Below are 14,468 nucleotides of genomic sequence, written 5' to 3' on the forward strand. Positions count from 1 at the left end.
CCTCCCACTATCCAAAGATGTGTAGGTTAGGTGAATTGGCCATGTTAAATTACCCATAGTGTTCAGGGGTGTGTAGGTCAGGTGTGCCTGCCATGGAAAAGTGTAGGGTAACAGGGAGATGGGTCCAGGTGGTACATTCTTTGGAGGGTCAGTGTGGACTTGTTGGGATTCTGCAATTTCAACTGGAAAATTGCAGTAGTGTTGGTAAGCCTGTCACATTAGGGTATAAATTAGTTGTAGTTCAAAGGAATATAAAATGAGTTCGTGTGCAAAACAGACTGTGACATGTGATTGTTTTCTGTGATTGGTGAAGATAAATACAGGCAGGAGGCTGGGAGAACACAGCAAGCCAGGCAGCATCAGGAGGAGGAGGAGAAGTCAACACTTTGGGTATAACCGTTGTTCAGTAATGATTCCTGTTCTACCTTGGATTCCAGCACCTGCAGTTTTTTTTTTGCCTCTAACAAAGATAAATACATGCCACAAGCAATTAGCCTATGTATGGTTTATTTTAGAAATGCCTTTGGTGTTGGTGTGTGTGATGTTTTAAAAGGAGGACTTGATCACACAGATTTTCTTCACGCATGTTTTATAAATTTTGACATAAATTGGTGTAAAATATAGCCTGGGCTATTTTGAGTCAGGACTCGGGGTTACATAACCAACTTGATCCCAGGGATTTGACTGTAGGTTGGTTCAGCCTGCACGAGTATTTCAGCCAACTGCAAACATTGGTCGGGATATCTGGTCGGCATTGACAGGTTGGACCCGAAGGGTCTGTTTCCATGCTGTACATCTCTATGACTCTATGACTGGCACATCCAGCCTCTCTGGCTGTGAGCATTTGGATAGAGGAAGTTGGAGCAGCTCTCTTGCTTTTCTGTCTTCATGGGGAAGACTTATTTTTTTAAAACAAATTTGTTTTGCACTGAAGAACCCTGGCTGATGCAGGCATGACCTCTGCCCCTCGTCACTGCTGCCGAGTTTTGAAGAGCGATCCTTCAACTGGCATGAAGCCCTCAGTAATGTTTTCAAGATGGTAAAAACAATGACTGCAGATGCTGAAAACCAAATACTGGATTAGTGGTGCTGGAAGAGCACAGCAGTTCAGGCAGCATCCAACGAGCAGCGGATTTCGCTGCTCGTTGGATGCTGCCTGAACTGCTGTGCTCTTCCAGCACCACTAATCCAGTACAATGTTTTCAAGATCCCTAATTCCTAGTTGAGAGCACAGGCTGTCCAACTGTTTAATTTGATATACTTTGTATCCGTAAAAAATTGTAAAAAATGAGCAGAACGCAATTTCTACCTGTTATGTCAAAGATCATTCTGCATGTTATTATACTTGGAAATAATGCACCATTTTGTGCTCTTCCATGTTCTGCAAATAAGAATTTGGAAGAGCACAAAATATTGACAACATTTCAAATTCACTGCTAATATCCCACCATATCCTTTGGCAGATGGGAAATGACAATTGGGTTAATGTGACATTGACAATGAATTGTCATTTTGGCCTTTAACAATGTCAGTCTTCATTTATTTGAGAAACTTTAGCTGCCTTGAACGAACAACAGACAAGAGTTTTCAATATTAATGTATTGTCCATCTCTTTAAAACTTGGTGGTGTTTGAGGGAGAGGAGCACAGTATTTCTGTGTGGACTAAATTCAATGATACCATTAAATTTTGTATAAAGTAGCATGATGGGTGAGTGTCAAGAAACTCAGAACAAAAACAACCAGTTTTACTTTATTTTGTTGTAACACGTTAGGAAAAAGATCGTGGTCTCTCAGGCATTTGAATTATTTGAAATATTGTTTATACGTTTGTTAAACAGAAATAGAGAAGGATAGGATCAGGGCAGAAGTGTTAGAAAGTGCAGGATTGTTGTCTAGGGACCCAAGTGCTACCTCAAGGGTGGGATTTTTAATGTCAACCTTCAATTGCTGAATTTTGATTATTTGTCTGTCTGAGGAGAAGCACACAAGAACAGTGTCATATTCCAGCTTTGGAGCCTAAATTTGAACCCAAAGAAAGTACATTCCTTTTGACCAATGATGAGGAAGGAAGGTGCAGATTGACTGCCCCAATGTTTCAGCTGGAGGGATACAAATTGATTAGATTAGATCAGATTACTTACAGTGTGGAAACAGGCCCTTCGGCCCAACAAGTCCACACCGACGCACCGAAGTGCAACCCACCCAGACCCATTCCCCTACATTTACCCCTTCACCTAACATTACGGGCAATTTAGCCTGGCCAATTCATCTACCCTGCACGTCTTTGGATTGTGCGAGGAAACCGGAGCACCCGGAGGAAACCCACGCAGACACAGGGAGAATGTGCAAACTCCACACAGTCAGTCGCCTGAGGCAGGAATTGAATCTGAGTGTATGGTGCCGTGAGGCAGCAGTGCTAACCATTGTGTCACTGTGCCGCCCACTTGTGCCACTGTGCTGCCCACTGTTTCACCATGCTGCCCACGGATGTGGATGAAGGGCAGCGAAGGTGGGCAGAAAGCATTTTGAGAGAAATCTGCAAGGCTTTCTTAGGTTAAAAAAAACCCAACAAACTTCGGATGCTGGAAACAAAATCAGAAATTGCTGGAAAAACTCAGCAGGTCAGGCAGCATCTGTGGAGAGAAAGCAGAGCTAACATTTTGGATCCTCCAGGAGGGTCACTAGACCAGAAGCATTAACTCTGCATTCTCTCCACAAATGCTGCCTGACCTGCTGAGTGTTTGCAGCAATTTCTGATTTTGATTAAGCTTTTGCGCATACATGTTTTGATTTTTAGAAGATTAATTAATGGAGACTGATGTGAGAAATGCCAAGATTCCTCACTTGTACAGTAAACTATGATAACCCTACTTCTAACATCCTGCATTGTAAAGTGATTAGCATTGCATGTGGCATAAATCTCTGACATTGACAGCTCTGAGAGCAGCAGCCGAATGGTAATGTTACTGGAATATTAATCCAGAACCTTAACATAGCATCAGTTAGCAATTTTAACATATACAGATGATCCCTTGAAATGAGGAACGTGAGAAAGAGAGGGACTGTAAGAGGGGAGGGTGAAGTCACTGTAAGTAAAAAGAGGTAGGAAAGGGAAGTTGAAAGGCTAAGGGAAAAACCACTTTTAAAAAAGGGGAAAAGATTCACATTGACAACCTGTAGCTGATGAGTGGTTACACTTTGCCGTCCACTTTGCTTCAAAGTCAAAACTGCTCGTCTCAGTAATGATGATCATAAAACTAACAGCTTGTTATAAAAATTCATCTGCTTCACTAATGTCCTTGAATTTTTATTTTTATTATACAAATGAATATTCTTTTAAAAATTTACATATACCTCATTCTACCATTACAATCTTACCAGGATAACTGTTCTGGCTCAATGAAGTGTGTGTGTGTGTGTGTAGCACAATAATAGCAGTACTAGGCATACCTACAAATATGATGCCCACTTGGGTGAAGTTTTAGCATAGGACTACATATGTACTATCCACAAAAAGCAGGCCAAATCCAATTTAGCCATTACCATTCCATCAAATTACTTTCAAACTTGAGCAATGGTGTCATTGATAGTGTCTTGACATTATTTAGTAAAATTTGAATAATTGATGCACAGTTTAGGTTCAGCCCCAATCTCTTTGCTCTAGATCTCACTATAGCTTCAGTCCAGGCTGAGACAACAGAATTGATTTTAAGGTGAGATGAGAGTGACTGCTATTGACCTCAAGGCAGTATTTGACTGAGCGTAACATTCAAGGAGCCCCAGTAAAATTGAATTCAGTGGAAGTCAGGTGTTGGCCTTGCCTGGTCAAAGGCATACGCAGCACAAAAAAAGATGATTGGGGTTATTCAAGATGAATTATCTCAGCCCTAGAACTTCGCTGCAGAAGTTTCTGAGGACGAGTTCCTGGTCTCATCGACCTTTAACTGCTTCATCCATGGTTGCCTTCATCATAAGAGCAGGGGTTGTATTTTAGAGCACCGTATCCCTGCATTCCACACCCTCCTCCATCCCTCCAAACATAAAAAGCCAGTCAATATCCTACAGGTGAAAAAGCTAGCCCCCTGCAGCCCTTGGTCACTAGAAGCAAATTTAATTACCTAAGCATGAGATTTTTCAATCTTGTCTGGGGAATATAACCTGCCTTAGAGAGCTCCTAACCAATCTATTTTTTCAGTGTCTGCGTAATCATAGCAATGGCCTTTGCTGGGACCCCAGGCACTGCCTGAACATGAAAACCATAGAGCTGGACTTCAAAATAAATTGAGGATATTGGCTGGAGTTGTTGGCTGACTCCAGTGAAGGAGACCAGGGGAGAAGTGGGAATTCCATTTTTCAGAGGGGTCATGATAAGGAATAATCATGTTGTGAGGAATGGCTGCCTCCTGTGGACACAGGGGCTCCCCAAAAGAGGTCTCCTCTCCTCTTGTCCCATCCCCAGGCAGGGGTGCTCATCAAATGGGCTGCTTTGGCCTGGATGGTATTGAGCCTTTTGAGTGTTGTTGGAACTACACTCATCCAAGCAAGTAGGGAGTATTCTATCACACTCCTGATTTGCAAATTGCAGATGATGGACCGGCTTTGAGGAATCAGGAAGTGAGTGACTCATTGCAGCATTCCCAGTCTCTGGCCACATTATTTATTTAACTGCTGTCAGTAAACTGGAGACAAAGGCAGAATAGTGCATTCCAGTGGTCAGTAATTGATCATTTTCGGACTCAACTGCATCTAGGGCAGAGTGGCTGCCTGATGCCTTCCTACCGAGTGTAAAATGGGAGGTAGGATGGACGTGAAAGACTATGCACTGCATTTATAAGAGCCCTGTCTTCAATATGCTGGCAGAGGGGCTGTCTGTAAAATTCAGCTCCAAAAATGGGAATGTTCATTGATTGTTCAGTGCCATTCATAAGTTCTCATACTAAAGCAGCCCCTATCTTTATGGAGCAAGACCTGGGTATCATCCAGGCTTTGGTTGATAATTGGCAATTGACATTATTGCCTCACAAGTGCCAGGCAATGACAATCTCCAACAAAGTAGGATCTAACCATTTCCCTCTGTTATCTAATGACTTTGCCTTTGTTGAATCACCACTTACAACATTCAGGGATTACCATTGACCATAAACTGAACTGGAGCAGTCAAATAAATAATGTGGCCAGAGGCTGGGAATGCTGCATTTGTGCTTTGCATTTGAATTGGGGAAGCACAAAAAAATCACTCTGGACAGTTCCACATTTACTTTCGATGAGAATCAAGTTGTTCATAACATAATCAGGAACAGAAAAGGTAAGTGTGATAAACAATGTATATGTTTGCAATGAGTATGCACACATTTTTCTCCATGCAATCCTCAGTTGCAGTGCATACAGTAGCATTCCCTGGTGAGACGTTTTGTGGCTACAGAATATGTTCAGTTTTCTTGAGTCAGTTACTGGATGTCACATACTTTAATGTTCATAGATATGAAGGTACTTTTTGAGTTATTTGAAGTATGTGACAGGAACATTGATGGAAGAACTGGTGAGTGAATGTTTTATGTTTGGGCGAATGAATGACATGGGTGCAAAAGAGGGGAAAATAACTCGGTATTGATTTTGTGTTATTGACATCCATCATGTAGCATGGAATGGATTCTTCTCCTGCAACTCTTTGATCATTTGTTATCCTTGGCAGGAGCAACCTGTTTAAGCTTTCAGGCAGGCGTTAGCTCTGATCTAGGCAGTTTGTGAGGAGGGAGTTTAGTTTGCAGCAGGACTTATGGATATGGTCCTACAATTTGAAATCTAGTTTTATACTCCAAGATGCTAGATGTTTATATCTGTTCTCCTAATTGGCTGCTGTTTCTCTTTGCCAGGGAAATCTATTAGTCTTATAATGGATGAGCACAGTAGCTCCTTGGACAGCACCCAGGCTGGCCGAGCCAGACAGAACGTCATTAAGTGTGGATGGCTGAGAAAGCAAGGCGGCTTTGTCAAGACTTGGCACACACGGTGGTTTGTGCTGAAGGGGGACCAGCTCCATTATTATAAGGATGAAGAAGAAAACAGGCCACTGGTAAGTCGGCCGTTTCCAAAGTAAATATCAGGTATCATGTCAATTTAGTGGAAAATGTAGCAGTGCCCGACTTGAAGTGATTAAGATGTGGTTATTTGAGCTATTATCTCACACAGGATAACAAGGTACTATCACAGACATATATTTTTATGTTAATTGTTTATTGGTGTGCCCTAAAGTATTAGACTTGCTTCTCCTTTGCATTTTTGTCTAAAGTTTGCTGTGATTTTTGAAAGAGAGTTGTGTGGCCTCACTACCAATGATTTTGAGCTTTCAAAATAAAAGAGAAGATCTGTCCAAATAAAATATAAATTTGCTGTACTGCATGTCATAATTCCAGTTTGTCAGAGTGACATTTCTGAGGCTTTCAGGTTGCCAATTTTATTATTATAACATTTATGGTAACAACAGAAGGAAAACCAATGGGAAAACAATCGCACGTTGGCTAAAAGTATCTATTATTTTTTACTGAAGTGCAGCATTATTGGTGAGACCCTCTTGCAGCTGAATACTTGCTATTTTGTAAATGGATAGCACATGCATTCAGTGATTTTGCAAGATCTATGCTTCCAGAGCTGGAAATCCATCAACAGGAATAAGAAATGAAATTTTAAAACAACACCATTTAAAGATTAGGGAAGAATCCCTGGGAAATAGCAAGACTGGAAAAAGTGGCTGTCAGTAGATTACTAAATAAATACAGGAGCCACTATAGCAGAAAGCTTTGACTTTGATTCGGTGATCGTTGGTGCTCTGAAATGATCAGTGCATCATTTGAAATTGATTGTTGTAATCTGGAACAAATCCTGATGACAAACTATGCACGGAATTAAAATCTTGATGGCATTGATCCATCATCTCATCATCCTTCCTGTCCTCTATCCCACTGGTCTCCAGTGGCTTGTCTCCTTGCAGAAGCCCCGGGACTCAGCCACACTGGGACTGGGTCACCCTTTAACTAACCACCCTCCTCCACCAACAATTCTCAATCCTCTCACCTCCAATGACTCTTCATGCCCCCCACTCTCCACCCCACAGACTTCCTGAAATCATTTCCCTGATAACTCACCATGGCCAGAGGTTCCATGTTGGATCAGAGTAGAACGAGCCCCCAGCATATTCCGGCTTGTTTAACCTGAGTGGTGGGGGTGTTGGAGGTGGGGGCCTGAGGCAAGCGTTGGATGTGAGAGTGGGGTGTGAAAGAGGGCAGAGGGAGGGGAGAGAGTGAACGGGGTGAAGAGGTGGAGATGACAGAAAGGTTAGACGGGAGTGGGGGAAGGGGAGCTGATGGGATGAAGGGAGGTGGAGGACGTTAATAATAGATAATATTTCAATACTGTTTTACATTGCTAATTATAGTGTTTATGATAACTAATAGAACAAATAACAGTATAATGATCACTATAGTAGTTTGTCTATGCTAAACAATCATACTCTTCACAGCATTGCAGCTGGGAATTTGAAACATGTCTCAGACATTCTAATCTCTAGTTTTAAAAACGTTTCTTCATTAATCTCTTCTAGACTGAGGAATGTGTTATAACCATAGAGTCATAGAGATGTACAGCATGGAAACTTACCCTTGAGTCCAACTCATCCATGCTGACCAGATATCTTCACCTAATCTAGTCCCATTTTCCAGCAGTTGGCCCATATCTCTCTAAACCCTTCCTATTCATTTACCCACCCAGCTTTATCTAGCCTTTTAAATCCTGCAATTGTACCAGTCCAACCACTTCCTCTGGCAGTTCATTCCATACACGCACCACACTCGATGTGAAAAAGTTGCCCCTTAGGTCCCTTTTGTATCTTTCCCCTCTCACCCTAAACAAATGCCTTCTATTTCTGGACACCCCCACCCCATTTACCCTCCAGGAAAAACAGCCCCTGTTCAGCCTCTCCCTATATCTCAAATCCTCCAACCCTGGAATCATCCTTGTAAATCTTTTCTGAACCATTTCAAGTTTCATAACATCCTTCCAATAAGAAGGAGACCAGAAATGCACCAAAAGTGGCCTAACCAATGTCCTGTCCAGCCGCACCATGACCTCCCAACTCCTACAGTCAATGCTCTGACCAATAAAGGAAAGCATACCAAACACCTTCTTCACTATCCTATCTACCTGTGACTCTACTTTCAAGGAACTATGAACCTGCACTCCAAGGTCTCTTTGTTCAGCAACACTCCCCAGGACTTTACCATTAAGTGTATAAGTCCTGCTCTGATTTGCCTTTCCAAAATGCAGCACATTTATCTAAATTAGTCTTTCATGCTATTGTTTCTTTTTTTTTCCTTGTCAGTTGGTGCCAATGATTTCAGCTGAGCACTGCTGACCACTTTAAAACTGAGTAAATGTTTGCAATTGTGTGGTTTGAGTGCTGCGTGATTTCATTTCACGGCCATTGATTTCAATAGACCACGATGATAAACCGTTCCTGCACCCTGTATATTTTTTGACCAAAGCATACACTTTCCCTCATTATTCATCAGCAGCACATGAAATGCTAATCCATCCCACATTAATTCACTCAAAATCGCAAGCATTAGTTAACCTTGATTCAGAACCTGGGCACAGTAACATGAATGCTCTTTCTCCTTGTGACTAAGTTGTTGAGATAAAACAGTTTAATTAAAAATCACCATGATTGAACCTTTCTTGAGGTGGTATTGGGATCAAGGCTGTATTTTAGCAATTCATTTCATTCTGCAGTAGGTAATTAGTTTTACTCTAACACACTGTGACAGTTTACGCATTTTGACGTGCTCTTGCAAAATCATAAAAGCTCATCTGAAAGAAAGAAGAAAAACAGATAGTACTGGAAATACTAAGGAAGAGCAATTACAGGTTTATTCCACTCAAACACCCCATCTTAGAATATCATTGACTATTAAGTTCTGCTTCATGCAGCTATCTTCCCAGTGGTAATGTGTCTGCATTTGCTTCTTGGGTTAGAGTTGGTGGACAAAGATTGCTATTCCTTCATTTTCACAGGTGAAAAATATGAAGTTCCCAAACATAAACCTTGACAGCAATACATATTGGTTCATCACAACACAAGAACTGTACTTCTCCAGTACTGTCAGTGACTTGGCTAGACAAAAGTTTTGTTTACTAATAAAAATCTGTGTTTTTCAGGATGTGGAAACATGGTATGGGGCCAAAATTCCTATCTTCTGTAATTAGAGTGAAAAGAGGGTGTGAACATACAGTGATGCAGGGGAAATATTTCAAAGGACCACAGCAGGCCCAGACAGAGTTCAGCACAGTTCACAGATCCACCTGTGGGTTAAAAGTAGAACAAGAATCCCTCCAAGAATGAAAAATAAGAAATGTTGATTGGACTTGTTCACAAATTTATCATTGTTGTAGTTTGTCATTATAATAGAATATTGAGAGACAGTCTGTTCTTCTATAGCGTGATAGTTGCATCCTTGCATAGCCCTGTGTTATAGAAAAATCAGGCTTTCGAAACTGTGCTTGCAGTGTTAGCACTGGAACCGTGTTGCAGCCAACTCACGTTTTGAAAGCTTGCGCTGTAGAAGCAGCATCCTCAATTCATCAGTCACTTTACAGCGAATTCGCGTTGAGAAAATGTGCATGAAAACAGAACAACCTTCACCCCCCCCCCGCCTTCCCCTCCACCCCCACCGTAGTTCTGAAAGGGTGATAAAGGTTGCGGATTGATTTTATAGATCAGGGTGATGATGAGAGCGAGGTCCTCTGCCACACACTCCTGTCCTTCCTGGATGCCCCGTCCTGAATGAGATTAACTTTTGAACATTTGATTCAGGACATTGGTGAAAACTATTTTCCAACAAATTAAAACAGAAAACACTGGAAGATTCATTTGTCAAGTCAGTGGAGGCTTGTGATTGAAATATCGAAGTTGGAGGCTTCAATTCTTGTGCAAATTGTGGCGATAGTTAAAGGCAAAGACCTGAGGTTCATGCCACTTCATGTTTAATACAGTTTCCTTGAACAGTGAAAAAAAAATTCAGTGCAGATGATATATGTCCCTGACCTTCACCAGCTGATATGGGGGAATGCAACCACATTCCGAACACTAGTTACTTGGACATGCAAAAAGCCTACAGCAAACAACTTTGGGCAAAGCAAATGCTCTGTATACTTATTGTAGTAAATTCTAAATGTATTGAAAAGAATGCGTTTAGAATTTGACTAGGATTAATACCAAAGAGCTCCCCCATCCTGGAATCCTGCCTGACAACACTCCCACAGAAATTCCTTCAGTCACGGAAATCTTGACAATGGCCTGAATTTTGAATTCCAATCTTCATATTATGCAGATGGGAGTTTGCTGCAGTTTGATTGAAGTCAACAACAAAAGACTATCTGCTGAATAACTGGAATTGCAGAAGCTGAGTTTTTTTTACGAGTACAGTGTCTGGTGTCAAGAGTTTTCAAAAAAATATTTTTCCGCCAATTTATTCCCCAAAAACATTTGCTTCAGAAGATTTGTGGCAATCCTGCCATGACTTTGAGAGGTGTATGCTGAAACAACTGGAAATTTGACAGAGACCCAGATGTGCAGGATTCTGGTCATGCATTGAGCACTCCATGGCAGTGTCCTGGAGTTGGGGTCTCTATTTATCCTAAACATGGAGACCAACCCACAAGAAGGACCAGGCTGATGTGACCAAGCCTATTCCAGATGTTCCCCTGTCCTTGCCCTCAATGGGACATGGTTTAGTGTGGGGAAAGATTTGCTAACCGACGATAGGCCCACAAAAGCAAATTGGCCAAATTGTACCAGGACAGCCAGCATTCTCCGAGCAGCTCACAAACTGGGTCAGACCGCACTCAGACAATGGACTACGCTTTAAACTCCCATGGACATGACAGAGATCTGAAAGCCCTAAGGGCAGTTTCACAACCCAGCAACACCAAAGCCACACAAAGAGCAGGTCAGACAGACAGGCACCACAGGACAATGGAAGCACCTCACCACTCCAGAAAAGACTTTAACACCTACCTGGGAAGATGAATGGATCCATGATGCTGTCAGGATGTTGCATTGCGTGAAGGAACAGGAAATCTATCCAATAAACTGTTTTCCAATTAGCATCCTTGCAACTAAATTACTCCACTTCCAGAAACATTGTAGTTTCTCATTTCTTAATCAGTGTCATTGTGCAGCATTACTATAAAACTGGTCTTATCCTCAGCTCTGGGAGGAGAAATCTGATCTACCTGTAACAGACTGTCAGTTCAGTTACAGCTAGGTCTGTGTCAGCCTAGGTCAATTTCTCTTCCAGCAATATTGCTTGCAATAAACTGTTTGTCAATTTCACTTTGAGCTGTGTTTTGTGATCTCTAACCTATTGGGCAAAGTTTACCGACATTTAGTCTTACTGTAGGCCTCCAGGACAGCCCATTTCACCTGCTATCTGATTTGGGACAGACCATCATGGTCAATCTTGGTGATTCCTGACAGGTTCGGAACTGTTGCTAGGATCACTGTCGCAAAGCTTTGTTCTTAAGTTGCTAAAACTGGAGGTTTAATTTTGTGTTCTTATTTTTGATGGAAGTTAAATAATACAACATAAAAAAATCTGAAAATGCAGAAAACAAATGTGATATTTTTAAAGTGGTTAATGTAGAACTGGCACTAACTTCAGACATTGCCTGCACTGCAACCCAGGAAGATCAGAAGTACCGCTGCAGGCCTCCAAAGCCTAAAAAATAAATGCACATTTCTCTGTTGGCACTCAGCCATCCACACTTCAGCTTCACATTGTCACAGCTGGACACAGGCCCTTCAACACTTCTACTGACTAAGTAGCTTGTTAGCTGCTTGCAAACAATAAAGTGGGGGGGGGGGTCATTAAAGCTGATCTTCTGACTAGCTACTACTTTTCATTATCGTTTAATGAGCTTAGTGTTTTCTCCATTGTTTGACCCTCCAATGTTTCTCAGTGACCAGAACTAGAAGTATTGCTCAAGGTGTGCTCTGTGCTGTTTGATTAAACCTTTGCACTGTTTGCCTCGATGGAGCTTTTACAGTATTTTGTTGCTCAGGTGATCACTGCTTAGGATTAGCTGAAACTTTTGACTGTTTATAGTGTCCGAAATCTCTTTCAGATACACTTTTTGAAGCCAACTTTGGAATGTCCTGGGATTGGGTTTGATTCTGAAAAGCATGTGTGACCATTGAGAAAGTTTTAGTGTGGTTTGATTAACGTGCTGGTGGCTCTGGGCAGTCATATAGTCAGAGAGATGTTCAGCACCAAAACAGACCCTTCGGTCCAACTTGTCCATGCCGACCAGATATCCCAATCCAATCTCGTCCCATTTGCCACCACTTGGCCCATATCCCTCTGAAACCTTCCTATTCATATACCCATCCAGATGCCTTTTAAATGCTGTAATTGTACCAGCATCCACCGCTTCCTCTGGTAGTTCATTCCATACACGCACCACCCTCTGTGTGAAAACGTTGTTTTTTATATCTATCCCCTCTCACATTCTCACCCTGAGCCAATGCTCCATAGTTTTGGACTCTCTCACCCAAGGAAAACACCTTGTCTATTTACCCTATCTATGCCCCTCGTGATTTTATAAACCTCTGTAAGTCACCCCTCAGCCTCTGACACTCCAGGGAAAACAGCCCCAGCCCATTCAGCCTCTCCCCATAGCTCAAATCCTCTAACCCTGGCAATATCCTTGTAAAGCTGAAAATGTGTTGCTGGAAAAGTGCAGCAGGTCAGGCAGCATCCAAGGAGCAGGAGAATCAACATTTCGGGCATGAGCCCTTCTTCAGGAATCAGGAATATCCTTGTAAATGCAAGTTAGTTAGCTCAGTTGGATGGATGGCTGGTTTGCAATGCTGAAAGAAGCCAACAGTATGGATTCAATTCTTACACTGGCTAAGGATCCCACGAAGGACTCTACTTTTCAACCTGCCCCCTGACTCTGCTTCTTAACCTGGGTTGTGGTGACCCTCAGTTTCAACCACCACCAGTTGTCTGTCTGTAACAAGAGAACAGGTCGTTCTGCGATAACTCAAGTTTCATTAATGTGAATTCACTATAACACAACTGGCGAATTTGGGAATCTGTTTCGGAAGTGCAAAGTTTTAACACGATTCGGCCCCATTAGTTTAAATGGTGCTTCTGTTACACAATTTTCTTATAACACGGGATTCCATGAGAACAGATCTACTACGTTATAGCAGAACTGACTGTAGTCTGATAGTCTGATAAGACTTTGGTGACTTTACCTATGGTTAGCACCATCAGCTTTTCATAGGAACCTTTATCACATCGATACACTCTGAGAGCAGATTTTCTGCAAGCTTGGTTTTGGCTTGGTTAAAGGTGTGATGTTAATTATGCATCTGACAATGGAGAACTACTGAACTTTTACACGTTTTATTCCTTCTCTTATATGTGTAAAACTTAGCTGCATTAATGCATGGGTTTTTTACCTGAAGACAGTGAAGAGGGTAGGGTGCGAGATTAAGGTGGGCAAATGATGAAGCCCTTCCCAATTTAAATGGTAAGAACTGATCAATATTGGTTTAATTGCTGTTTTCTGACTGCAGCTAGGAACTTTGGGAGGCTGGCATTGTGTGCACGGTCTCAGCGGGGATCAGCAAAGGGGATGAGGGAACTGAAGGTTATTGCAGAGGGTTGGGGAGGCAAATGGAGGCTATGTAGAGGGTATGCAGATGGAGAACAGAGGTGTGCGGGTGCTCGTAGGAGATTAAATGCTTGAGGTATCTAAATAAGACTAGGGTGGGAGGGAAGTGATGAGATAACAAATGTGATGAGAGGATTCATGGTGAGAAGAAAACGCTTTGTTTGGCGAGGTGGCAGTCAGGGTAGTCAAGCGTATAATGCCATTTGGTTTTTACCACAGTCAACATAAATTCTTATATTCTCCAATGGGTTGAGGAGGGTCATCATTCAGAACCAAAGCTGTATAAGGTCATGTTGAACAATTGCTAGATTTCGCTTATAGCTCATCCTCAGAATGACATCTGATAATAAATGTCAGATCTCTGATAAGCTTGGAGGACCAGGGATGGACAGGGGAAATTTGGAGATCATTAGGGGACTGGGGCCAGAAGGTATCAGCAGCTGCAAGAGGCCCATAAAAGCAGCACTCCATCTTGTTGGCCCCTCATCTGACCAAATGACCCTTGTCTGGCTGACACACTTGACTAAAACCTCACTCCATCAAGAGTAAACTCCCAGGGATAGAAGGGAGGAGGCTGTCAGTGATTTAAATGGTTCATGAATGGCCATGTTTCCCCTCCTGCTTGTCCTGTGTCCAGTTTCCAACTGATCAATTCTATAAATTAATGATCATTTAAAACATTGCTTCCCATGCCTTAGATTGTAACAAATTCCATTCACCCATCATGATT

At 42.1% G+C, this 14,468-nt stretch overlaps 1 protein-coding gene across 3 annotated transcripts in view; it reads left to right on the top strand.

Moving 5' to 3' along the window:
• Window positions 1-14,468, top strand: part of arhgap24 (Rho GTPase activating protein 24) — a 466,730-nt gene that overhangs the window by 99,688 nt on the left and 352,574 nt on the right. For all 3 annotated transcript variants that reach the window (XM_072595205.1, XM_072595287.1, XM_072595116.1), the window contains exon 2: window positions 5,875-6,074. In XM_072595205.1, coding sequence (XP_072451306.1) covers window positions 5,895-6,074 — 180 coding nt within the window. In that variant the 5' untranslated portion in view covers window positions 5,875-5,894. The remainder of the gene's footprint in view (window positions 1-5,874; window positions 6,075-14,468) is intronic.

The sequence above is a fragment of the Chiloscyllium punctatum genome, chromosome 1 (assembly GCF_047496795.1).
Source record: "Chiloscyllium punctatum isolate Juve2018m chromosome 1, sChiPun1.3, whole genome shotgun sequence".
Taxonomy (NCBI): domain Eukaryota; kingdom Metazoa; phylum Chordata; class Chondrichthyes; order Orectolobiformes; family Hemiscylliidae; genus Chiloscyllium; species Chiloscyllium punctatum.